The 24,870-nt window shown below is 46.7% G+C and overlaps 2 protein-coding genes and 1 long non-coding RNA gene across 10 annotated transcripts in view; 1 reads left to right on the top strand and 2 right to left on the bottom strand.

Annotated features, from left to right (window-relative positions):
• Window positions 1-5,752, bottom strand: part of PGM2L1 (phosphoglucomutase 2 like 1) — a 39,226-nt gene extending 33,474 nt beyond the window's left edge. Inside the window, exon 1 of the mRNA XM_083736763.1 lies at window positions 4,989-5,752. Within this exon, the coding sequence (XP_083592889.1) occupies window positions 4,989-5,099 (111 nt within the window). The 5' untranslated portion in view covers window positions 5,100-5,752. The remainder of the gene's footprint in view (window positions 1-4,988) is intronic.
• A 218-nt stretch (window positions 5,753-5,970) lies between these two features.
• The window catches only part of LOC310843244 (maestro heat-like repeat-containing protein family member 7), a 62,811-nt gene continuing 43,911 nt past the window's right edge, over window positions 5,971-24,870 (top strand). For 6 of the 8 annotated variants that reach the window (XM_083736219.1, XM_083736218.1, XM_083736216.1 and 3 more), the window contains exons 1-5: window positions 17,548-17,680; window positions 19,902-20,149; window positions 22,836-22,960; window positions 24,170-24,292; window positions 24,527-24,600. In XM_083736219.1, coding sequence (XP_083592345.1) covers window positions 19,903-20,149; window positions 22,836-22,960; window positions 24,170-24,292; window positions 24,527-24,600 — 569 coding nt within the window. In that variant the 5' untranslated portion in view covers window positions 17,548-17,680; window position 19,902. Of the gene's footprint in view, window positions 6,141-17,547; window positions 17,681-19,901; window positions 20,150-22,835; window positions 22,961-24,169; window positions 24,293-24,526; window positions 24,601-24,870 lie in introns of those variants that run through there. The other 2 variants (XM_083736215.1, XM_083736220.1) reach the window with 2 other exon arrangements.
• On the bottom strand, window positions 9,291-17,505 carry LOC310843938. The gene is made up of 2 exons (XR_014563800.1): window positions 17,410-17,505; window positions 9,291-9,885 (listed from the first exon to the last, which is right to left on the bottom strand). It is a non-coding gene; the product is annotated as an uncharacterized lncRNA (long non-coding RNA).

Here is a 24,870-nt window from a genome sequence, read left to right as displayed (position 1 = left end):
CTCAGGTTAAGAACAGTTTCAGGTGAAGAACAGACCTCCAGAACGAATTAAGTACTTAACCCGAGGTACCACTGTATATAGATTTATATTTGCCTTATCTAAATTCATACCCAGTCGCTGTAGGACTAATCCCCATTACAGAGTGTTCGCGCAGACATCCCTGCCCAACTATCCATAAACCTATAAACCTAAGAATTTGAGGTACTGTAAATTATATCCACCTCCTCCCAACTATGGCTCATTAAATATGACAAAATACTAGGCCAGCAAGAGGTTACAAGGAAGCAGCAGTTTTACTGTCTTCATGGACACAGTACATTAAGCTTCAGTTTAATTATATGCCGCTTTCCACAATAAACTGTGCCCGCAGTGGCTCACAATACGCAATAATTTACCAAAATTCTGGCAAAAAAGGTTCCCTGCCATACATTCCTACTTCATAATTCCCCTGACATTCCCAGTGAATTGTGGCAGCAATTAAGCTCTTCAAAACGCAGCTGCCCGAGGTGAAGTGCATTCAGTTGCATTACGTCTACATTTTAGTGGCTTGCTCACCTGGATCAGACCCTGGCGCAGAAATCAACATGCCAAAGATGAAATCCAGGATCACTTGAGCGAGGCTTCAGAGAGCTTGCGTAGAAGCAATCTACAGCCTGTTAACTGATGTGCCAAAATAAATACATGCATGACCTTCATTCCTTACAAGTTTCCATTAAGAACCAGCCCTTGTATGGGTTTTAGTAGGAGGTAAAAAGTCACTTCAAGTTATCCAAATAATAATAATATGAATACACTGTATGTGGTATCCAATTGGGTCATTCTCACAGGAGACACACATAAATCATTTTCAGTGGAATGACTCTGAGAGTGACTGTTAGATATGTAATCCTATAAAATAATTTATCCATGGCAGGTCTAATTCCAAGACCTACAGCCTTATCAACTATGCACATTTATTATGCATGATTTTTGCTTATGACACCATAAAATATCATATACAATCAATTTGCTAGATAAATAATACATCCCACTGCAATCAATGGAGTTTATTCCCCGAAAAGTGTGCATATAATTGCAGTTTTAGTCTTACTAGTTATCGTATTATTTTGTTTTCTCTCTTTTAGTTGTCAATTCATTTTAAAGTTCTAACATCTTCAAGTCTTCAAAACACGTTTGTCTTATTCCTAACTCTTAAAAGAAAGCAATATTTATTTCATTGGAAGACAGGCCCAGATACCAAAACACTACAAGCACTGATTCAGCTAAATCAATCTGTTATAGCCGCTTTAAGGTGAAAGTCAAAAATATTAGCTTTGTGCAAGTCTGTGCACGTTCACCCACAACTGAGTCCCACTGTGCTCAATTGGAACTATGTTACGAGGGAAAGAGTTACGTACAGTATCCCCTTCTTCCAACATTGGGAGTAGGTGTCTTGCAGACACATCAAGTACCAAGGCCTCAAATAGACCCAATTTTATCAGCATCTTTTAATCCTTTAGCGGTGGTTTAGTAAGCGTGTGTGGGGCATGAACACTACTTGCAGTCTCTCCTCCCACTGGAGATGGCAGGCCCAGACCCCTTGATTCCTATTGGAACCATGGCAGGAGCAAAAAGTTAAAGTCTCCCTTCCCCACCACACCGTCCCCACCACAGTGTCTGGATACATATAATATATAAATATATATAAATACACTTGTATTTATATATTTAAAACCCCAAACACTCAAGGGCTAAAAACATAAACAATGTGACTTTTAGTTCGGCCCTGAAAATCAGAGATTCTAGACTGGCTCCAAGCATCTGGGCAACTCAAGTCAGCTACCTGTGGTACAACTCCTGTAAATAAACTCTACCCACCATAGTTCTAGGTTTCCAAATACTGGACAGAGCTTGATTCTAATTTCTGGAAGTCAAATCCCAAAGAGAAAGGAGACAAGAATGTTCCATGTATTATTATTATTATTTAAATTTATATTCTACTGTCTGCTTCATAAAACCATTATCAACTTATCTTCTGAATTATTGGCTTTGTTTGACAGTTTTTCAGTAAACCAAAGATAACAAAGCAGTAGTGAATTGACAGAATTATGTATGCACTTCTGCTAAAACAAAACTTAAAATCTTACCTAAGAAATCCCAATTTCATGGCCTAGCTTTCACATACATTCAGAGAGAGAGAGAGAGGGAGAGAAACAGGCGCACCCACAACTTGTTTTATTTGTACAAGCTCATCTGTTTCTAGAATAAGATGACATAGGTTGCAAAAAAGTATTTTGACATTTCTCCAAATGTGATATCAATTATCATGTAATGCTCCAAGTCTACACCTCATGCCTGAATAAGAGAAATGTCACAGAGCTTATGTGGGTCACCATGATTACACCTTTAAAGTTACACCTTTATTCTGCTTGATCCAATTAAGCAAAGTACTTCAATTTAAATTGGATGTGGATCTAGCATTTGCTGATCTCCTGTAACTCAAAGTAATTTCAAGACACAGGTAAGTACATTTAGGATCACAGGAAACGGCCTTATCCTGGGTTGATTCACTCACCTAGCCCAGAACAGCTACTCTGACTTCCAGCATCGCAGCCAGGGCTATTTCACATCACCTGCTACCTGACCCTTTTTTAATCTGGAAATTTTAGGGATTCAACCTGGAATTTTCTGTAAGCAAAACATTTCCTCCATCACTGAACTCCCCCCCCCCCCCCGACACTGTATCCTTCACATTTCAAATGCAGGATGATTATTTTTTTTTACTAACTTTCCTCACTTATACAATTGGTGGCATGCATTATTAATCGCTTGCTACATCCAACCTCAGAGGCAACTGTTCCTAAAAATAGGCCCCAAGCCAATCTGCAGCATCAGCAAGCTGCACAGATAATGAAATATTGATGTATGGCCATTGTTACCAAAAAAAAAAGAAAAAAAAAAGAGCTGCAGTACTTGGGTACAATGTTGACGTCACATACTGGGGCTCAGGTGCCACCTGCCTCTTTGTAAGATTTTGTATTAACAAAGGAACAATTAAGCTCAAAATGAAGCAATGACCCATGTAGGCTGCCATCTACATCACAAGCCCAGGTTAACTGCTGGAAGTGACAAGAGTGGAAAAACTGAAATATGTGGAATTATGTAAAGCTGTTGAAGAGCATGGAATAAAATGTTGAAACGTCAAAGAGATGCAAGGTTTGGAGAAGCACATTTTTAAATGCCTAGAATTCCCATAGACAACCATAGTCATCTAAGGATATAACTATGGAGCACCTGGAAGCAGTAAAACACGTTAAGCTTCTTTTACATATTGTACACTAAATTTTAGAGTGTAATAATGCACATAGTCACATCAGTCCCATGTGCAGGAAGGCAAGATCACCCTTTTGCAATAACGTAGAAACTGTTGGTCTCCCAAGTTTATTTGAAAAATGCAGACACCAAAATGTCCTCCTTCCCCTTGAAAAAATACATCCGTAGTCCACCTGCAAGATGACATGTTCTTTTCCAATATTTCAGTTTTATTTTTGTGCTAAATATAAAAGCTATTTTACAGAGAACTTTCCAATACTGAGAATTCAAAAAATAAAATTGTCTATTTCCAAATTTCTGATTGTTGCCTTTTAGACAGCTCTCACCCCCTAGACCACTTCACAAGGTTTCCTCTGCACAATGCTAATCAGACTCTGTATGACATCACCAAGCAAGCAAGAGGAGGAAGAGTAAGACATCAGGGAACCCGATCAGCTATAACTGGCCAAAAGACCTACACACTACTGATAACCAAGTACAAAAGCAAATTTGATGCCAGACTGAAATAGCTTCCCGGAGGAAGCAGAACAGTGCAAAACAAAACAAGCAACAAAGCAAAGCCACACAGTTTGCAGCACTGCCTAGTTTAAAAAAGAAGAAGAAGAAGAAGAAGAGAGAGAGAAAAGGGAAGTGTCTTAAGACAGTAACACACAAATTGTGACTTGCAAATTAATCTGTATTCTGCAATGTCATACCTTTCCAAGAATGATAGTGTAAAGGAACTTGTGGGGCGCTTACGGCAGAACAGCCCACCCAAGAAAGTTGTTTAAGCTTGGTCTTAGAATTGCACAGCTTTGCAAAAACAAAATGAAATCAAAATAGCAGAGCTGCCCTCTGCTGAAAACAGAAATTTCAAAGCAGGAAAATGCAAAACATCCAGCTCTCAGAAACACTTTCCTTTGTCTACAACATAGATGAGTCACTGCTCTACATTGCATCACTGTTTATTAAGCACTACTGCTTAAGGATAGCAGTACATGGTGCTGAAATAAGGGAGAAGCATCTCTTTTGAAGTGAGGGGATGCCTTAATTTCTTTCTTCCAGAGCCACATGAGCCCCCTACTCAGAGAGGGGCTGCACCCCAATTTTAAACTATGGTCTTCTGCCTAATTACATGGACCAGGAGCCCTATTCTAAGGGAACATGAATGCAAAGGTTTACTGGACACTAAGGAATCCCTCGCAATATAAATATGAGTAGCCATGTTAGTCGTTTGCAGAGAGACTTTGGCAACTTAAAGACTTAGCAAATCTATTATGGCGCAAGCTTTTGTGGACTACAGTCTTCAGATGCGTGAAACGTTATGCAGCAGGGCTTCGTTTTTGAGGGAGGCGAGAAATGGCAGAGGCAAGGGAAAACACGCACACCGATCTCGATCGCACATTCACAATTAAAGGCAACCGATAACGGTCTATTTCTTGCCAGCGCCGAAAATTCACCTACACTGCAAAGGAGGGAGATGTGAGTTCCCACCCCCCAGCAAGCCTCTCCAGCGCGTTAACGTGCGCACGATTTTCCAGCAGTGCCCAGCGCAGCAAACTCCTATTTCTGGCGTTGGCAAAGCCCTTTAACTGCCCGAGGAGCGAAATGTATACTATCGCCCTCTCTCTCTGGCAGCTACATAACAGATCCTGGAGGCTTGGTGGGGGGCTATTGGGAAGAAGAGCCCGACCCACCTTGTCCCAGGTCAGCCACTGCCAGATGGCCTTGTCCAGCTGCAGGTCCCCCGTGCTGAAGGTGATGAGCAGGTTCGAGTTGACGTCGCCGGCCTCTCGGTGGTCCCCCATCGCCTCCCCAGGGGTCCCGGTGGGCGCCAGCAGCACTTCGGGCGATGCAGCGAGGGGCGAGCGTGCAGACGGGCGCTGGTCTCGCAGGCACACGCGTGTGTGTGTGTGTGTGTGTGTGTATGCGTGTGCAAAGGCTCACCCCCGCCCCCTCCCACGCCCCCACCCCACCTGCTGGCCGGCTGGGTGGGCGGGGTTGCCGCTGGCACGGAGACCGCCCAGCAGCCCAGCCAAGGGCATGGAGGCGCTCACTGCCCCCACCCGGCGGGGGGGGGGAAGGGCTGGTCCAAAATTGGTCGAGGGGGGGGGCGTGGAAGGGAGGAGGGGCCTGTCAATCTCCCCCCATAAGCCCTCAGTCGGTTTTCTCTAACGCGCAGAGAGAATTCGCCGGGAGCGGGGAGGCGGCAAATATTTGGGTGTGGGGTTTTTTTTTGTCGAAAAAAGACACCCCTCCCCGTCACGCCCCCCCCCCTTTTCAGGCAAAAAGAAGCCCCTTCCCTCACAGGGCGGGAGACCTTCCCCTCACTTTTCCCTCACGGAGAAGGTGCCCCACCCCCCTCCCAAGTTTCCACTCAGAGGAGCTGCGCGCGCAACCGAGCGCGCTCGCGAACTTCCAAGGCGCGCGCACCAAGCCGGTTTCGACCACCGGGCGCCCGCCGTAAATAAGAGAAAAGACGAGCTGAGCCCCGCCCCCGCCAGGCCCCGCCCAAGGAACCGGCAGGCCCCGCCCTCGCGCTCAACCGCCGCCCGCACGCGCCCAACGGCCGGGCCTTAATAATAATAAGGAGCAGGAGGACGGGGCGGAAACCATCCAAGCCCCGCCCCTCAGGCCAAGTAACGCGCTGCGGCAGGCTTGGGTTGCGCGCGCAGCTTTCCCTAAGGGGTTGTCCCGAGGGCTGATGGGGCGTGTAGTTTTTTCGCTCTTTTCTCTGTCTCCCACTTGGGGGCGTTTGTTGTCGCTGACAGGTTCCCTTGAGAAATGTGGAATTGTAGAGCTGGAAGCAGGGCCGGATTTAGGTTTGATGAGGCCCTAAGCTCCTGAAGGTAATGGGGCCCTTTCTATGTCAAGCTGTCCTTTATCAACAAATGGTCGCTGTTTTTTGTGTGGAATATATGCTATATGGTAATTTATGGACCTCATAGGTATCTAAAGCCATTTGCACATGTTGCCATGCAGCCAGTCCATGCAGAATGTAGGCACCCTATATATAGAAAGGAGCAAACCAGTGAGATTTGAGGGAGCAGGCTAGCAGGCAGGGCCCATGACTTACATCCTAGGAGCCGACACAACACAAAACACTCTTGCTGTATGTAGGTTTTATTTTATTTGTTTTTTATCTTATATTTTGGAAATGTACATCCAGTTGCTTTTTTCGTTACATTTTTTGGGGGCCCTCAAGAGAGTGGGGCCCTAAGCTATAGCTTGTTTTGTTGTTGTTTAGTCGTGTCCAACTTTGTGACCCCCTGGACCAGAGCACGCCAGGCCCTCCTGTCTTCCACTGCCTCCCGCACTTTGGTCAGACTCATGTTTGTAGCTTGGAGAACACTGTCCCACCATCTCGTCCTCTGTCGTCCCCTTCTCCTTGTGCCCTCCATCTTTCCCAACATCAGGGTCTTTTCCAGGGAGTCTTCTCTTCTCATGAGGTGGCCAAAGTCTTGAGCCTTAGCTTCAGGATCTGTCCTTCCAGTGAGCACTCAGGGCTGATTTCCATCAGAATGGATCGGTTTGATCTTCTTGCAGTCCATGGGACTCTCAAGAGTCTCCTCCAGCACCAGAATTCAAAAGCATCAATTCTTTGGCGATCAGCCTTCTTTATGGTCCAGCTCTCACTTCCATACATCATTACTGGGAAAACCATAGCTTTAACTATACGGACCTTTGTTGACAAGGTGATGTCTCTGCTTTTTAGGATGCTGTCTAGATTTGTCTAGCTTGTTTAGCTTATATGTAACTCCGGCACTGGCTGGAAGGGATCCTGAGGTACAATTATATTCCAGCCATGCAGGAATATGCAGTCACAGGGAATCAAACCTGTAACCTTGGCGTCATCAGCACCATGCTGTAACCCACTGAGCTGTCAGGGTTGACTGCGTGTCCTGAAGAAGGAGCTTGCATTCTTCTAAGGATTCTTTGTGTGTAGTGCAGGCTACATCTGGAAACCGTCGCAGGGATTCCCGCCACCTGCTGCTGCCACCAGGCATCTCTTTCACACACCCCTTTTTAATTACCGTATTTTTCGCTCCATAGGATGCACTTTTCCCCCCTCCAAAAATGAAGGGGAAATGTGTGTACGTCCTATGGAGCGAATGCAGGCTTTTGCTGAAGCCTGGAGGGTGAGAGGGGTCGGTATGCACCGACCCCTCTCGCTCTCCAGGCTTCAGGCACCTATCCGCAAGCCTTCGGAGCACGGCGGGAGTTCCCGCCAGGCTCCGAAGGCTTGCGGATAGCAGCCTGTTCTGGGGGTCGGGGGAAGCTCGGGGTTCCCCCGTCCCCAGCCCCGCAAGCTCCAGGAGTAGCAGCAAGGTTGCGTGCAATCTCGTCGCCTCTCCTGGACCTGTTTTGGGGGCTGGGGTCGGGGGAAGCTCGGGCTTCCCCCGCCCCAGCCCCACGGCTAAAAACGAAGCCGCGCACAACCTCTCCCGGCTGGAGAGGTTGCACGTGGCTAAAGAGGAAGCCAAGACAGCCAGCGGGATGGATCCCGCTCACTGTCTTGGCTTCTTTGCTCTTTGGGGCTGGAAGGGGGGGTGTCTTTATTTCCCCCCCTCAAAACTAGGTGCGCCCTGTGGTCCAGTACGCCCTATGGAGCGAAAAACACGGTACCTGTTTTGCATTCAAAACAAGCAGCAACCATTGCCAGGAGGGGGAAAGGGAGAGTACAAGTCCATTAAGTGGCTTGTTGTTCCAGTGAAAGCATCTCGCTGCCGTGCGGCTTAATGATGGATTTCTCATAATAACTCTTTTCTGTCGTCACACCGCCCTGGTTAGATACCGGCGCTGGAGATTCTTCCCCATCTGCCTTCATTTTCCTTGCTATCTCCCACTTCCGAACTAGCTTCTGGAACAAAATGCGTTTAACAAACTGAACCTATTCATTTGATAGTATGGAGTCTAAAATTAAATTGCACCTGGATGTAAATCACATTTATTTATTCTATATCTCACTGTTTCCAGCAAGGAGCTGGAGGTGGTGTACCTGGTTCCCTCCCTTATTTAATGCCCACAACAATGCTGTGAGGTAAGGTAAAGGTAAAGGATCCTAGACAGTTAAGTCCAGTCAAAGGCGACTATGGGGTTGTGGCGCTCATCTCGCTTTCAGCCTGAGGGAGCCGGCGTTTGTCCGCAGATAGCTTTCCGGGTTATGTGGCCAGCAGGACTAAACCGCTTCTGGTGCAACGGGACACCGTGATGGAAACCAGAGCGCACGGAAACGCCGTTTACCTTCCCGCCGGAGCGGTACCTATTTATCTACTTGTACTGGCATGCTTTCAGGCTGCTAGGTTGGTAAGTCCCCCCGTGTGAGATTTTTTTCTCTCTGGTATTGGGAGAATCTTATGAATGCAAAGCGCCACTAGATCAGGCCAGATACCTCAAAAGGAAACCCACAAGAAGAGCACAAGACCACTCTCTTCTCCATCAGCTTCCAGCAACTGTTATTCAGAAGCGTGACTGCCTCCTTCCGTGGAAGAAGCATCTAGCCATCCTGGCAATATTAGTAGCCAAAGATAGACTTATCCTGCTCTCTAGTTCTTCTAGGGCAAAGCCCGCAAATGGATCAGTCCTGGATCTTTGCCAGACATCTTGAACTGCAGGCTTCAATCAGGATAAACAACAGCAGCTTTGAGAGACCAATAGTTTCACCCAGGAGAAGGCATTTAAAAATATAAGAGGCTGCTGGATCAGGCCAGTGCCCTGTCTAGTTCAACCAGGTGTCTATGAGAACTGCCCACAAGCAAACTGTAACCTTCAGAAATCCAGGTTTCATGTAAACACATCCCGCCCCCCTTAAAACCCAAAGATGAGTTCCAAAAGTTTAGACCAATTTGTGGATCCCTTAATAAGAACATGTTTTACAGATGTATAAAGTTGTGGTGTATGTAATGGAAGATAGGTTTTCATAATGTATTTTGGAGGACAGGGGTCTCAGGGGAAATTTAAAGAACACAATTAAAAAATAATAACCCCAATTACATGTGTAAAACAAATATCAACATTTTAATAAGACATCCTTCAAAGACAAAAACGGGGAGGCTGATATACAGGGTGGGGAGGGGCTGCCCCAATATACAGAAGATGTGCATGGAACTTAGATATCTGAAATATGTTCTGAGGCTGGACTCTGACTCAAAAGCTCAAATAAAGGAATTTTCACAGGATGTCTGGAGGCTGGCCTTCCCTTTAAAGCCTGCTGCTAGAGGAGAAAGCACTGGCATCCCTGAATGCATTATCAAGTCTTCTGTTGCCATGGTGACCACAGGCATTGCAGAGAAATCTGGATCATCTGGGCAGGAAGGCTGTGGCGATGGAGCTGTTTGCGTGTCTCTGGGTCCAGGAGGGGCACCCCACCCCTGAAGCAATGGATGCCCATCTTCCCCAGAAACACAAGTAGTGGGTCCGGACCCTCATAAATCCCGCTTTTGGATAAACACAAAAATGATGGACACAAAGCAGGGGTGACAGATGACGGAATTTTATCCTGCGCAGGGCTTGGCGTAATTGCTCTTCATTCCTTTCGCTCTTTTCAGATCTGTAAAGAGGTTTCACTGATTTTCAGACGGGTGCAGCTTTCATCTGTAAATTAAATTACATTTAGTCAGATGCCATTGTTTTGCTGTTTATCAATACGAGCCGCGTTATCGTAAAATTGCACAAGGGAAAAATAATAAATGCGTTTAGCTCTGGGACGAGTGAAACCCTAAAGAAAAGTGTGTCTCACGAGCAGAAGGGGACTGAACTCCTAAACCTGCTTTCCTGAGAAGAAGTCTCAATGGACCGGCGGGACCTCCTTTTGTGTAAACCCTTAATTGCACAATGCAAACCTGTGTGCTTACTGGGGACTAAATTGGATGATACATTTGCTCTGCATCCGTGCCCATAGGTGCAAGGTTTTTTAAAAAAAACAAACAAACACAAATTGCCAACCCAAGGGCCTGATCTGAATTGGGAACTGTTGTAAACAAAAAAAAAATCTGCCCTTTTCCCCCTTATGGGGTATCCAAGAGCCCATATAGAGTCCTTACGTAGGTTCCCTATTGGTAGGAGAAAATAACAGAGGCCAACCAGAGAACATTGAGAAGCAAAGCAGCTAGTAAGGCTGATCTTTATTGATCTGTTGCAACAGGATCCTCACTCGCCACACGCCACAGGGAGGAGGAACCCAGAACAATGGCGCGCAAGGCCTTATATAGACATTTTAAATTCCCAGCCCTGGAGCTCAAGACCACCCCTCCATACATCATACATACATCACAGAAGGGGTGGTCTACAGCAGAAATCTGAGTGGTTTGTTTACCTCCTGTCTGCCAGGTTACCTGTTTAATGGTCACTTGATTGGATTGCCTGGGGAGCCTGGCCAGTCTTTTGTAATGATAAATACTTCGTTCCTGAGCCAGGTCACAGCCTCACATCCTATTCATATCTTAGATGTGCCCTTAAGACACGATTTGTGAAGGAAAAAGAGAATGGGGAGGTTTCCCACTTTGACTTTGCAGAGAAATAGTTGAGGTCAGTTTGTTCAGGACTTTTTTCCGTGGTGTTTTCAGACATGTGGTTTATATATTTATGTACGTGTTTGCTTGGTACATTTATCAACATTTATTACATACCTAAGGGACGCAGGTGGCACTGTGGGTTAAACCACAGAGCCCAGGACTTGCCAATCAGAAGGTCGGTGGTTTAAATCCCCGCGACGGGGTGAGCTCCTGTTGCTCGGTCCCAGCTCCTGCCAACCTTGCAGCTTGAAAGCACGTCAAAGTGCAAGTAGATAAATAAGTACTGCTCCGGCAGGAAGGTAAACGGCAGGAAGGTAAACGGCATTTCCGTGCGCTCCTCTGGTTTGCCAGAAGCGGCTTAGTCATGCTGGCCACATGACCTGTACACCGGCTCCCTCAGCCAATAAAGCGAGATGAGCGCCGCAACTCCAGAGTCGGTCACAACTGGACCTAGTGGTCAGGGTTCCCTTTACCTTTAAGACCTGAAAATTCTTATCACAGAACCTAGTGCAAAGGGCTAGGGCTTTAAGCCTCTGCCTCTATCCAGACCAGGGGCCCTGGCCCACCTTGCATGGATGTGGTAGGACTACAGTGTTGGACCCCCGCTGTATGAGGCAATATGCTTCCGAATGCCACTTGCTGGGAATCTCAAATGGGCATCCCATTGGGCCATGTGGTTGGTCCCTGAGATGAGACCAGGATGCTGAACTATATGGACCTCATATGGACCTATATGGATTCAGCAAGACTCTTGCATTCTTAGGTTCTTACATTGCATCAGCCTTTCAGGGTCATGCAAGGTGACCTTGGTGGCTCTCCAGAAGACCAGCTGCACACACAGATCAATCTCCTTTTTCCAGGATGCCTTTCGTCTGATCATTACTTATTTAACATCAGTACTGTCCTGCTTTATCTGGATGTCTCAGATTACGAGGCACTGATACTCTGGGGGCTGGATGTTTCGCTTTGTCCCTGAAGCTGTGTGTGTGTGTGTTCATTCCCAATCTCTGGCAAACCTTAAACTTGGTTTTTTTTTAAAAAATGAAAGCATCTTCAATGCTGGCTCACTGCAGGAGGAGCAACAAAGAAGCATAGCTGTCAACCGTCCCTTATTTGGCGGGAAAGTCCCTTATCCCAGTGCCGTGTCCCACGGCTGTCCCTTATTGTTGATGCCCCTTAAATTTTCCAGGTTTCAAAGGAAGCAGCTCCTCTCCCTCCCTCCCTGCCGGCCAGGGAGGAGGGAGGCTCCAACTGTGTTGCTTGGCTGTGTTGCTCACCCAATAAGGAGTCTAAGAATGACTGGGGGGTGGAGCTTGCATGCCTTGTGCCGATCAAATCGTCCATGTTGCCTGGGGACTCGCCTTTGCTCAGCGCTTCCCAGCGGAGAGGTGACGGTGGTTTTCCTTGCTGCATCCCCTTTGCCGGGTTGCTGCACTGTGGGAACCATCGCTTGAGGCTTTGTTTGGCTGCTGGCTGGGCTTTCTGCTTTTGGCTAGGAGGGGCTCAGAAGTTGAACATACCTGTGCCCAGAAAATCCCTTATTTTGGCTGCTGGTCCCTTATTTTCAAATCTGTGTTGACAGCTATGCAAAGAAGTGAAGCAGTGAGAATGTACAGGATGAGTAGTAAGATATGTTGGAAATGCAAAGATAAAGATGGAGATTTTTACCACATGTGGTGGACATGTGAGAAAAGGAAACAGTTTTGGGAACTGATTTATAACGAATTGAAAAAGATATTTAAATACACTTTCCCGAAAAAGCCGGAAGCTTTCTTGCTAGGCTTGATGGAGAGGAAATAGAAAAAGCAGATCAAAGGTTATTTATGTATGGTATGATTGCTGCCAGAATTTTGTTAGCCCCAAAATGGAAAGTACCGGAATTACCAACAATAGAGGGGTGACAGACGAAGATGGTTGATTATGCGGAACTAGCAAAACTGACCAAAACCCGAAATCAGGAGGAAACAAAATTCCAAAAAGATTGGAGTAAATTTATGGGGTACATAAATAATAATTGTAGAAATTTGAAGACCCTGGCAGGACTGAAATAAATCTTGCGATGTAGATAGGATTGGATACAATAAGAAACTGCGGAAAAATAACTGACATAAGAAAACCTGTTGAATGGAAGGAAGGAAGTCAATGCTCAGCAGAGTGTGGGGAAAGAATGTGGGTAAATGACTGTTGAATTTTACTGTATTTTGTTTGTTTGTATTAAATGAAACACCAATAAAAAGCATTTAAAAAAAAATAAAGTGAAGTGGCTTGGTCCTGAGCTGAGTTTCTCGTCTGACCTGGGGTCACAGCAGCTGAGCATTTTTGTCCCATTCAACCCAAAGGTTAAGAATGTAAGAAGAGGCCAGCTGGATCCAGCCAATGACCAATCTAGTTATTATTATTATTATTATTATTATTATTATTATTATTAATACCCCGTCCCTTTGGCTGAGTTTCCCGAGTCACTCTGGGCGGCTTCCAATCAAGTGTTAAAAATAATATAGCATTAAATATTAAAAACTTCCCTAAACAGGGCTGCCTTCAGATGTCTTTTAAAGATAAGATAGCTGCTTATTTCCTTCACATCTGGTGGGAGGGTGTTCCACAGGGTGCGTGCCACTACTGAGAAGGCCCTCTGCCTGGTTCCCTGTACTTGGCTTCTCGCAGTGAGGGAAATGCACTGGACCGCAGTGTACTGGCTGGATGATGGGGGTGGAGACACTCCTTCAGGTCTACTGGGCCAAGGCCATTTAGGGCTTTAAAGGTCAGCACCAACACTTTGAATTGTGCTCAGAAACGTACTGGGAGCCAATGTAGTTTTTTCAAGACCGGTGTTATGTGGTCCTGGCAGCCGCTCCCAGTCACCCATCTAGCTGCCGCATTCTGGATTAGTTGCAGTTTCTGGGTCACCTTCAAAGGGAGCCCCACATAGAGTGCATTGCAGTAGTCCAAGCGAGAAATAACTAGAGCATGCACCACTCTGGCAAGACAGTCCGCAGGCAGGGAGGGTCTCACCTGCGTACCAGGATAAGATGGAGATAGCAGCCAGGTTTTAGCAACATGCAACGAGGATTCGTGAATGTTAAAATACAACTTAAGTGTTAGATGCAGGTTTTTGATGAGTGATTTTATTGAGCTGAACCCTCCTGGAATCTTGTATATATGCCAATAATGGTTTGAAAATTTGAACTGGATTTGCCTCCTGAGTTGCACAGCATAACTATGCACAATGTGAAGGAGTCCTTTTTTTTTATCTGCTCTGAATCTTCCAGTCTTCCTCTTTGTTGGATGCCCACGAGATCAACGCTAGGCAGGCACCGGGTTGGTCCCTAACCTCCAGCGGGCACCGGGTTGGGGAAGCCCGTTCTGTAGCAAAAGCCTTGCTATGGAGATGGTGGGGCGATGCTTTGGAATTCTGCAGCATCCCTCTGATTGGCTGCCGGTGATGTCATCCCCTGGCCCACACCATTCAGGTTGACTCTGCTGTTCCTTGATCACAATGGTAAAAATCTCTCCCCGGTTTCATTGAATGCGAAGTCAGATGCGGCCCTAGCAGAATTTGCAAAGGTTTTGCTGGCTCTCTGTCCTACCACTTTGTTATCATGAATGCAACAGAGTCATCACCCTTCTCCTGATGACATGTTTCCTTCCCTGGGTCCCATGTTTGGGTCCCAAAAGCTGCTTCCAGTCACGGTATACCTTCCTGGGTCCACACTTTCAACCTGAATGGAACACTTTCTTTTACTTTTTATTTTACTGCATATTTGCAGGATGACCTTGGAAACTAGGAGCGCTAAATGCCCTGCCTAGATTACTGCTCAGGACCACAAGGGTCATCTAGTCCAACCCGTCCCTGCAATGCAGGAATCTTTTGCCCAATGTGCGGCTTGAACCCATGACCGATGAGATGAAGAGTTTCATGCCCTACCGGCTGAGCTGGAATTGTGGATTAGTTCCTTGTCAGGATCCAAGCCACAAACTTCTCACTGGAGCAGTGTGGGAACAGAGATGATAGATAGATAGATAGATAGATAGATAGATAGATAGATAGATAGATAGAAGATAGATAGATGATAGATAGATAGATAGATAGATAGATAGATAGATAGATAGATATGTAACATTACAATTTGTGGACATTCAATGAAGCCGAACATGGGAAGATTCAGGAAAGAGAAAAGTAAGCACTTCTTCATGCAGCGCAAATAATGCCAGAATAGCTCAGCTGGTTACCAACACGGTGCTGAGAATGCCAAGGTTGCAGGTTCGATCTCCGTATGGGACAGCTGCATATTCCTGCATTGTAGGGGTTGGACTAGATGACCCTCGGATCCCTTCCAACTCTACAATTCTATGATTCTATGATGGAATATTGGGCTGGCTGGGCTGGTGAGCTCCAGGATCTGAGGGGATTCCCATACATGAAACCCCTTCTTTATATCACGGCTGGATAAAAAGCCCACTAAACCAGGGTGGCTAAGCAGTTTGTTGGACTGCAACTCTCATCATCCCTAGCCAGCACGTCCAGTGGTCAAAGTTGATGGGAACTGGAGTCCAGCAATATCTGAAGTGCCACAGGTTAACCGTCAAATTGCATTTCTTGGTACAAATAGTATTGATCTGATGTGCAGATATCTTTCCTATTCTACTTAATTCAAGAGGGTTCTGGAAGCTTCTCTATGTGAAAGAAACAAGCAGAAGGTTCATCATGATGTTTGGGTTATTCCTTCCGAGAAGCTGAGTACACTGGGCTTAAACTGGTTCTTTTATCTTTTTCTGTCAAGGTCATGCTGGCTATAAAAGTAAGGTCAGAAGGAGACTGGGTTTCACTTTCTCTTTCTATCTCTCTCTCTCTCTCTCTCTCTCTCTCTCTTTCTTTCTTTCTTTCTTTCTGGTGTGGTGTTCTGTACACAGTATGCTTAGCCTTAAGGTTTAGTATTATTGCAAGTTATTAAGTCTGCTGGAACTGGATTTCTTATGGACAATGCCAATCCTGAATGTACTGGATCTGTGACCTTTATGCTCATTTGCCTTCAGTAGCAGTAAAGCTCTGCTGGATGAAATACAATTGCCTCTGATCAATTTTTTTTTTTTAGAATCCTGCCACGTGTTTAATTTTTTACTCTGCTAACTATACGTTGGAATCTGCTCTGGATCAATATTGAGTAGAATTCAATGACAAAAACACGGGTCAGAAGTGCCAGACCTGTTAGCCTTTCAATGCATAATCCATCTTTGAGAGCAGTGCCAGACTTTGAAACTACAGTGGTACCTCGGGTTAAGTACTTAATTCGTTCCGGAGGTCCGTACTTAACCTGAAACTGTTCTTAACCTGAAGCACCACTTTAGCTAATGGGGCCTCCTGGCGCCGCCGGAGCCCGATTTCTGTTCTTATCCTGAAGCAAAGTTCTTAACCTGAAGCACTATTTCTGGGTTAGCGGAGTCTGTAACCTGAAGCGTCCGTAACCCAAGGTACCACTGTACTCAGTATAAGAACATAAGATGAGCCCTGCTGGATCCGGCCAATGGTCCGTCTAGACCAGCATCCTCTTCTCACAGTGGCCGACCAGATGTCTCTGGGAAACCCAAAAGAGAAACCCACCACAAGAGCAATTCTCCCCTCCTGAGGTTTCCAACATGGTGTACAGAAGCATTGCTCTGGAAGCAGAGCGGAGCTCAGAAATTCAGCCTTCTCCTTCGTGAATTTGTCTAACCCTCTTCCAAAGCCATCCAGGTTAGTGGCCATCCCTGCTTCCTATGGCAGAGTTCCATAGTTTAACACAGGGGTCAGCAAAGTTTTTCAGCAGGTGGCTGGTCCACTGTCCCTCAGAGTTTTGGGGGGGCTGGACTATATTTTTTTGGGGGGGGGGAATGAACGAATTCCTATGCCCCACAAATAATCCAGGTAAAGGTAAAGGGACCCCTGACCATTAGGTCCAGTCGTGGACGACTCTGGGATTGCGGCGCTCATCTCTCTTTACTGGCAGAGGGAGCCGGCATACAGCTTCCAGGTCATGTGGCCAGCGTGACTAAGCCGCTTCTGGCGAACCAGAGCAGCGCATGGAAACACCGTTTACCTTCCCACCGGAGTGGTACCTATTTATCTACTTGCACTTTGACGTGCTTTTGAACTGCTAAGTTGGCAGGAGCAGGGACCGAGCAACGGGAGCTCACCCCGTCACGGGGATTCGAACCGCCGACCTACTGATCGGCAAGTCCTAGGCCCTGTGGTTTAACCCACAGCGCCACCCACATCCTTTAAATAACCCAGAGATGCATTTTAAATAAAAGCACACATTCTACTCATGTGAAAACACCAGGCAGGCCCCACGAATAACCCAGAGAAGCATTTTAAATAAAAGGGCACATTCTACTCATGTAAAAACACGCTTATTCCCGGACCATCTGCGGGCCGGATTTAGAAGGCAATTGGCCCGGATCTGGCCCCCGGGCCTTAGTTTGCCTACCGGTGGTTTAACAAGTACAGTCGTGCTTTCTTTTATCTGCCCTGAAATCTTCCGACCATGAGTTGTAGCATGATGAGAGAGGGAGGAAAACCTTTTCTCTATCCCCTTTCTCCAATCCATCCCTAATTTTATAAACTCACCTGAACTCAACGTTGAGAAAAGCTTCGTGAGCCCAGGGACCACATCGCCGGGTCACCTTGGTCCACCCTTTATTACCTGTGTGTTTTCATAGCAACTCTGCCCTGCGGTTTCCCGGGTGACCCCATCCAGCTGCAGTGTAAACCCTCCACCCAGTGAATCGCCCCCCCCTCCCCAGCACTAGTTGCCCTTTTTGCGATGTAGGGCTGAGTTCTGCCTCTTGAGCTGCTTGCCTGGAGTGAACCGAAGATCAAATCTACTCTCAGCCGGGCAGTAAGTGCTACAGATCTGTGGTCCTTTTTTTCTGGAGGAATAAGCTGCTTGCATCATCTCAGTTCGTTAGGAAAGGTGAAGTCACACAGTGCATCTACAACACAGATAAATTAAGATCCTCTCCTTCCCTGGAGGTTTCCAAGCAGAGGTTGGAGGGCCATCCGTCATGGATGCTTTAGCTGAGATTCCTGCATTACAAGGAAGTTGGAAGGGGGTTCCATTGCAACTCTATGATTCTATGATTCTAAATCATGACGGAATCATTATTTTACCCTCTTGATTCCCGCCAGCAGCAGCTCGCCAGCAGCATCCACATTACACATGCAGGAACCTGTCAATTTCATAGAAACTTCTCATAATATACTCATTTTTGTATGTGATTTTTGCCAAAAAAAGGGCACCTTTTTGTAAGAAATACAATGCATTTTGTATGCTGTTTTCATGAGTTTATGTGTTTTTAGGCACGCTCTCACCTAATATACACATTGTCATGCCCAAATTTTGTTTGAAGAGCTGCATCGCAAGAATAGATTGGGAAAAAGGAGAATTTCAACAGGTTTCAGTTGGTGAATAGTTTCAGGAAGAGCAAATTGGGCTGGTCATATTAAAATGCAAACGAAACCAGTTTTCTCCTTCATCCTTTGCATACATAACTAGGACTGTGATTTTTTATATATATTTGAGAAGCTCCTGGCCATATATGTTTGCTTAAGCTATAATAATGGGGTCCCTGAATGGCATAACAACATCAGAAGAGTCTGTCTGGATCAGGCCAGTGACCCATTTAGTCCTTCATCCTGTCCTCTCATTGGTCTCTTTCGGGGAACCTGCAAGCAGGATCTGAGCAAAAAATCAATTATCTCCCCTCCTGTGGTTTCCAGCAGCTGGGATTCAGAATCACTGCTGCTTCCAGCTGTAGAGGCAGAGCATAGCTATTGCGGCTAGCAGCCATTGGTAACCTTATCCTTCATGAATTTCTCCAGTCCTCTTTTAAAGCCATCACTGCTTCCAGTGGCGGTGAGTTCCATAGTTGAATTATGCACTTTGTCAACCCTAATAAGGAGGGCCGCCAAATGAAAAGCTCCAACAGGACAGCTTAGCTACTTTGGTGGTGCTGCGCTCTAAACCACTGAGCCTCTTGCGCTTGCCGATCGGAAGGTCGGTGGTTCGAATCCCCGCGACGGAGTGAGCTCCCATCACTCTGTCCCAGCTCTACCTCTCTTTCAAATCAGAACCAGTGAAGGCAGTGAAGGTCCTCTGTGAGTGTCTGGAGGCGGTTGGAGGATGGATGGCAGCTAACAGATTGAGGTTGAATCCTGACAAGACAGAAGTACTGTTTTTTGGGGACAGGGGGCAAGCAGGTGTGGGGGACTACCTGGTCCTGAATGGGGTAACTGTGCCCCTGAAGGACCAGGTGCGCAGCCTGGGAGTCATTTTGGACTCACAGCTGTACATGGAGGCGCAGGTCAGTTCTGTGTCCAGGGCAGCTGTTTATCAGCTCCATCTGGTAACGCAGGATGAGACCCTACCTGCTCGCAGACTGTCTCACCAGAGTGGTACATGCTCTAGTTATCTCCCGCTGCGACTACTGCAATGTGCTCTGCATGGGGCTACCTTTGAAGGTGACCCAGAAACTACAACTATTCCAGAATGCGGCAGCTAGACTGGTGACTGGGAGGGGCTGCTGAAACCACATAACACCAGTCTTGAAAGACCTACATTGGCTTCCAGTACGTTTCTGCGCACAATTCAAAGTGTTGGTGCTGACCTTTAAAGCCCTAAACAGCCTCAGTCCAGTATACCTGAAGGAACGTCTCCACCCCCATCGTCTGCCCGGACACTGAGGTCCAGCGCTGAGGGCCTTCTGGCGGTTCCCTCCCTGTAAGAAGTGAGGTTACAGGGAACCATGGCAGAGGGCCTTCTCGGTGGTGGCACCCGCCCTGTGGAACGCCCTCCCACCAGATGTCAAAGAGAAGAACAACTACCAGACTTTTAGAAGGCATCTGAAGGCAGCCCTGTTCAGGGAAGCTTTTAATGTTTAACAGACCACTGTATTTTAATACTTTGTTGGAAGCCGCCCAGAGTGGCTGGGGAAGCTCAGCCAGATGGGCGGGGTATAAATAATAAATTCTATTCTGTTCTATTCTATTCCTTTACCTTTACCTTACCTTTTGTTTCTGTAAACAAAACCTGAGGTGTCCCTTCTTCCTGTCTGTTGCAGAATGGATTTGAGCAGCTACCTGGGAGACTATGAAGACGACATCTTCCGAGGGTCTTCCCCCCTGGGGTGGGAAGATTCTGAAATTTTTCTGGGTAGCCAGAGCGGGACAGATCTGAGCCAAGGGGACTTGCAGGATGACACAACCGAGTCTATCACGGATGAAAGCGGGCCGCTGCTTCGATGCCTCAAGAAAATCTACCGGAAGGGAAAGAAAGAAAAGACGAGGCGACGAAAAACCATGACTTCAGGTAAAGCGAGGTCTCTGCACCTCAGATTGCGTTGTAATTGTGGACGCGAGGAAAAACAAATACATATGAAAGGATAATTCCTAGATGCCAAGTTCCAGGTTTGGGGCTAGTGCTCTTTGGTGACAGAGATTTATAATATGCAGCAAAGTGAAATAGGCAGCAATATTGGCTGTTAGGCCTTTAAAATATGTCTTTGTGAGTAACCAAACAGTCCCTGCTGCCCCAAGCATAGGAAAAGACCACAGGTTTGGTAAGTTGAAAATGGGTTTACTTACAAACTCTTCAAAGGTCAGGTTTATGTGCTTTTCCACACACTCATCAGAAAAGTTGCACAGGCAGTAAAACCTGGCTTAGTTACAGTGGTGAGAGTTCCCAAATTATTGGTATAGGAATTCAAGTGTGGTTTGTAAGAGCCATGTGGTCTGAGCTGCAGCAACCAGCTCTCTGCAGCTCAGACCCAGGGCCGGATTTAGGCTTGATGAGGCCCTAAGCTACTGAAGGTAATGGGGCCCTTAATATATGTCCATCTGTCCTTTGTCAACAACAAATTGTCGCTGTTTTTTCTGTTGAATATATGTTATATGGTAATTTATAGACCTAATAGGTATCTAATGCCATTCGCACATAACAAAATATGTATTTTATCAAAATAATTTGTTTTTTATCTTATATTTTGGAAATGTACATCCAGGTTTTTTTCCCCTTTAAATTTTTTTGGGGGCCCTAAGCTATAGCTTGTTTAACTTATATGTAAATCCGGCACTGCTCAGACCTTCTCACACGCTTCTCTGGTAGACTGGCACCAGGCAGCACCCCAAATTCTTAATTCTATATCACATGCACACACAGAAATTGAGGAAAGCTTTCATGGATCCTGCAGACCAAGGCTGGGAGATCTTTTGCAGACTGAGGGCTGCCCTCCCTTCTGGGGGGGGGGGGCACATGACATTGGTGGGCGGGGCCAGAGGCAAAAGTGGGCGGGGCAATGAACAAGATGCTTAGCTTTGCAGCATAGGCTGATTTTACTCCTCTCTATTCTCCATCCAGGGCAGGTGACCTAGAGAGGAGGGGTGGGTGGCCTGGAGAAAGTCCTGCAGGCCAGGGAGAGGTGCCAAGCAGGCTGAATTTGGCCCCCGTATTTGCATAGCTGCCAACTTACAGATTTAAAATAAGGGATCAGCAGCCAAAATAAGGGATTTTCTGGGCACAGGTATGTTCAACTTCTGAGCCCCTCCTAGCCAAAAGCAGAAAGCCCAGCCAGCAGCCAAACAAAGCCTCAAGCGATGGTTCCCACAGTGCAGCAACCCGGCAAAGGGGATGCAGCAAGGAAAACCACCGTCACCTCTCCGCTGGGAAGCGCTGAGCAAAGGCGAGACCCCAGGCAATGCGGCCGATTTGATTGGCACAAGGCATGCAAGCTCCACCCCCCAGTCATTCTTAGACTCCTTATTGGGTGAGCAACACAGCCAAGCAACACAGTTGGAGCCTCCCTCCTCCCTGGCTGGCAGGGAGGGAGGGAGAGAAGCTGCTTCCTTTGAAACCCGGGAAATTTAAGGGACATCATCAATAAGGGACAGCAGCGGGACACGGCGCTGGGATAAGGGAGTTTCCCGCCAAATAAGGGACGGTTGACAGCTATGCATATTTGGCCCACCTTTGCTACAAGCACACTACTTCTGGAGCAAACTGTTAGATCCATACTTATCAAGGGACCCTGAATCCCCATTAGGAGAGTACAGTGGATGCTCGGGTTGTGAACGTGATCCGTGCGGGATGCACATTTGCAATCCACAGTGTCCGCAACTCGCAGCGGCGCATCTGCGCACGCATGGGTTGCGATTCAGTGCGTCTGTGCATGCGCAAAGCGCGATCTAGTGCGTCTGTGCATGTGCGACCGCCGAAACCCAGAAGTAACCTGTGCCGGTACTCCCGGGTTTCGGCGGTCCGCAACCCAAAAAAAATGCAACCTGAAGCGTCTGTAACCCGAGGTATGACTGTACAGTGCTACCTCGGGTTAAGAACTTAATGTTGGGAATATGAATACGTGCAGCTACTCACACAGAGTCAATTAGGCTTTGGCCGACAGTCAAGGCAATGTGAAGGAGTAAGTGATGCCTGGTGATACAGAGGCATGGAGACAGCTCCATGATTGGTCAAGCTCTCTCACGGGAATAATGATTAATGGCCTACTAACTGGTATGAGATTCAGTGTAGGAGTTGAGAGTCGTGTAAGAGAGAGCTAGCTAAAGATCCATGTTCTGTTCTGTTTCTGTAAGTAGTCCACTGTATATAATAAACACCTAACTACAAGTTACTGGTTCCTGCTTCGTCTATCCTGTCTGCAGCCAAGTTGCCAATTGCTTTCGTGAACTCTGCGTTTACTCTGCTAGGTCTGGCTAAGGTCCTGCAACTAGTCGGAAAGTTGTGAAACACCAACAGGTTTTGCCAATACTTAATTCGTTCTGGAGGTTTGTTCTTAACCTGAAACCATTCTTAACCTGAGGTACCACTTTAGCTAATGGGGCCTCCTGCTGCCACCACGCGATTTCTGTTCTCATCCTGAAGCAAAGTTCTTAACCTGAGGTACTATTTCTGGGTTAGCGGAGTCTGTAACCTGAAGCGTCTGTAACCCGAGGTACCATTTTAATTGATTTCTCCTTTCTCTCTTCTTCCCTGGCACGTTTAGTCCCTGATCTCTCTGCTATGGCAACCATCTGGGAAGAAAGCGAGAACCCTGGTTCTGCTCAGGAGCCTGAGCTCCTGCTGAACTCCTGGAGGAGCACCATAGATTACTTCAACAGTAAAAAAGAGGTAAGGGGGCACGATTTAGGAGCAGGCTATCTGAGGGGCCGTACTGTCCCATACGAGCCCACCCAGGCTCCAAGGTGTTCAGGGGAGGCAGAAGGCAGGGCAACAAAGAGGGAGTAGAACGGACTCCCTCAGGACGTGCGGGCTCTTCTTGTATTGTTTTCAAGCAGAGTTTGGATGGCCGTCTGTCATGGATGCTTTAGCTGAGATTCCAGCATTGCACGGGGTTGGACTAGATGACCCTCAGGGTCCCTTTTTTTACTTTTTAACCATTATCTTTTATATGTTCTTAGCTGTGTGTATTTTTCCTCTGTTCTTTTAATTTGTGTAAGCTACCTTGAGTCCTCAACTGGGGAAAAGGTGAGATATAAATAATAATAATAATAATAATAATAGCAAAATTTGATTATTTATACCCCGCCCATCTGGCTGGGTTTCCCCAGCCACTCTGGGTGGTTCCCAACAGAACACCAATAACAATAATTTAAAAAGCAAAAAAACATCAAACTTTAAAAACTTCCCTAAACGGGCTACCTTCAGATGTCTTCTAAAAGTCAGATAGCTGTTTATTTCCTTGACATCTGCTGGGAGGGCATTTCACCGGGCAGGCGCCACCACCAAGAAGGCCCTGTGCCTGCTTCCTTGTAACCTCACTTCTTGCAGGGAGGGAACCACCAGAAGGCCCTCAGAGCTGGACCTCAGTATCCGGGCTGAATGATGGGGGTAGAGACGCTCCTTCTCTCTCTCTCTCTCTCTCTCTCTCTCTCTCTCTCTCTCTCTCTCTGGAAACCACAATGTAGGGTTATCAACTGCCAGCCTAAGCATCCAATCCAGCCTCCAGGGGGCTCTCCATCTGACCCCCATTCTGGATCCAAAGGATCCCGCATCTTTATACACTGTCTACTTTCTCCTCCATGGGCACAGGACAATGAGAGCCAGTGTGGTGTAGTGGTTAGTGTCAGACTAGGATGTGGGAGACCAGGGTTCGAATCCCCACTGGGCCATGAAGCTCACTGGGTATATGACCTTGGGGCCTGTCACTGTCTCTTTCAGACTGGCCTCCCTCACAGGGTTGTTGTGGGGCTTGAAAGAGCAGAGGGAGAACCCTGTGCTCCCCCTCAAGCTCCCTGAAGAAAAAAGGCAGGATAGATCTGCAATAAATCCATAATAATAAGAAATACTTCTCTCTCACACACACCCAATTTCCTTTAGGAAGATGTCATGAAGAAAAGTTTTTTCAGGTTCTTATCCATCCTCAGCAAGACAATCAACTGGAGCAACATGACTGATTTTTTTATGGATAACTTTACCTCCGATGTTGTGGGAGTCTTAACAGTGAGTTTCTCTATTTGCTTGTTTGCCTGTTTTCAATCTGATCCTGCTCTTGAAAAATACTTACTCAACCCTTCCTTTTTTCCCTGTACATGCAGAGCCCTCCTTGTACCTTAACTGGAGTTAAGGTTCCTCCTGTTACCAATCTTGTGGTCAGGCGGACACTGACCTCACTGTTGATGAGTTTTGCAGGATTTCTACCTGACTCACTGAGGATATCCCACTTCTCGTTTACAGGAGATGATTAAGAGAGACTTTCCAGAATCCAGCGTCGTTTGTCTTCATGCTATGGCCACCGTTATTGACTTGAGGTAGATTCAATTCCTTAGCTCACGTCCTGGGTTGACGTCTAACTCATGACCCGCTGTGGCAACTGCGTTGAAGCTTTCCGCTGTGCAAAAGGAATCTGTTTTACACTTGTGGCCGAGGGTTTCAAACGAAGTGGTGCCTCATAGATTAGAAGGAGATATAACATGGCGCCCTCCAGATACCCTTGGGCCTCCAACTCCTATCAGCCCCAGCAATCATAGCCAATGGCCAGGAATCGTGGGAATTGTAGTCCAAAACATTAGTAGGCTGCC

This window comes from Podarcis gaigeae, assembly GCF_964106915.1.
Source record: "Podarcis gaigeae genome assembly, chromosome: 4".
Lineage (NCBI taxonomy): Eukaryota > Metazoa > Chordata > Lepidosauria > Squamata > Lacertidae > Podarcis > Podarcis gaigeae.
This window is presented reverse-complemented; position numbering and strand designations above follow the sequence as displayed.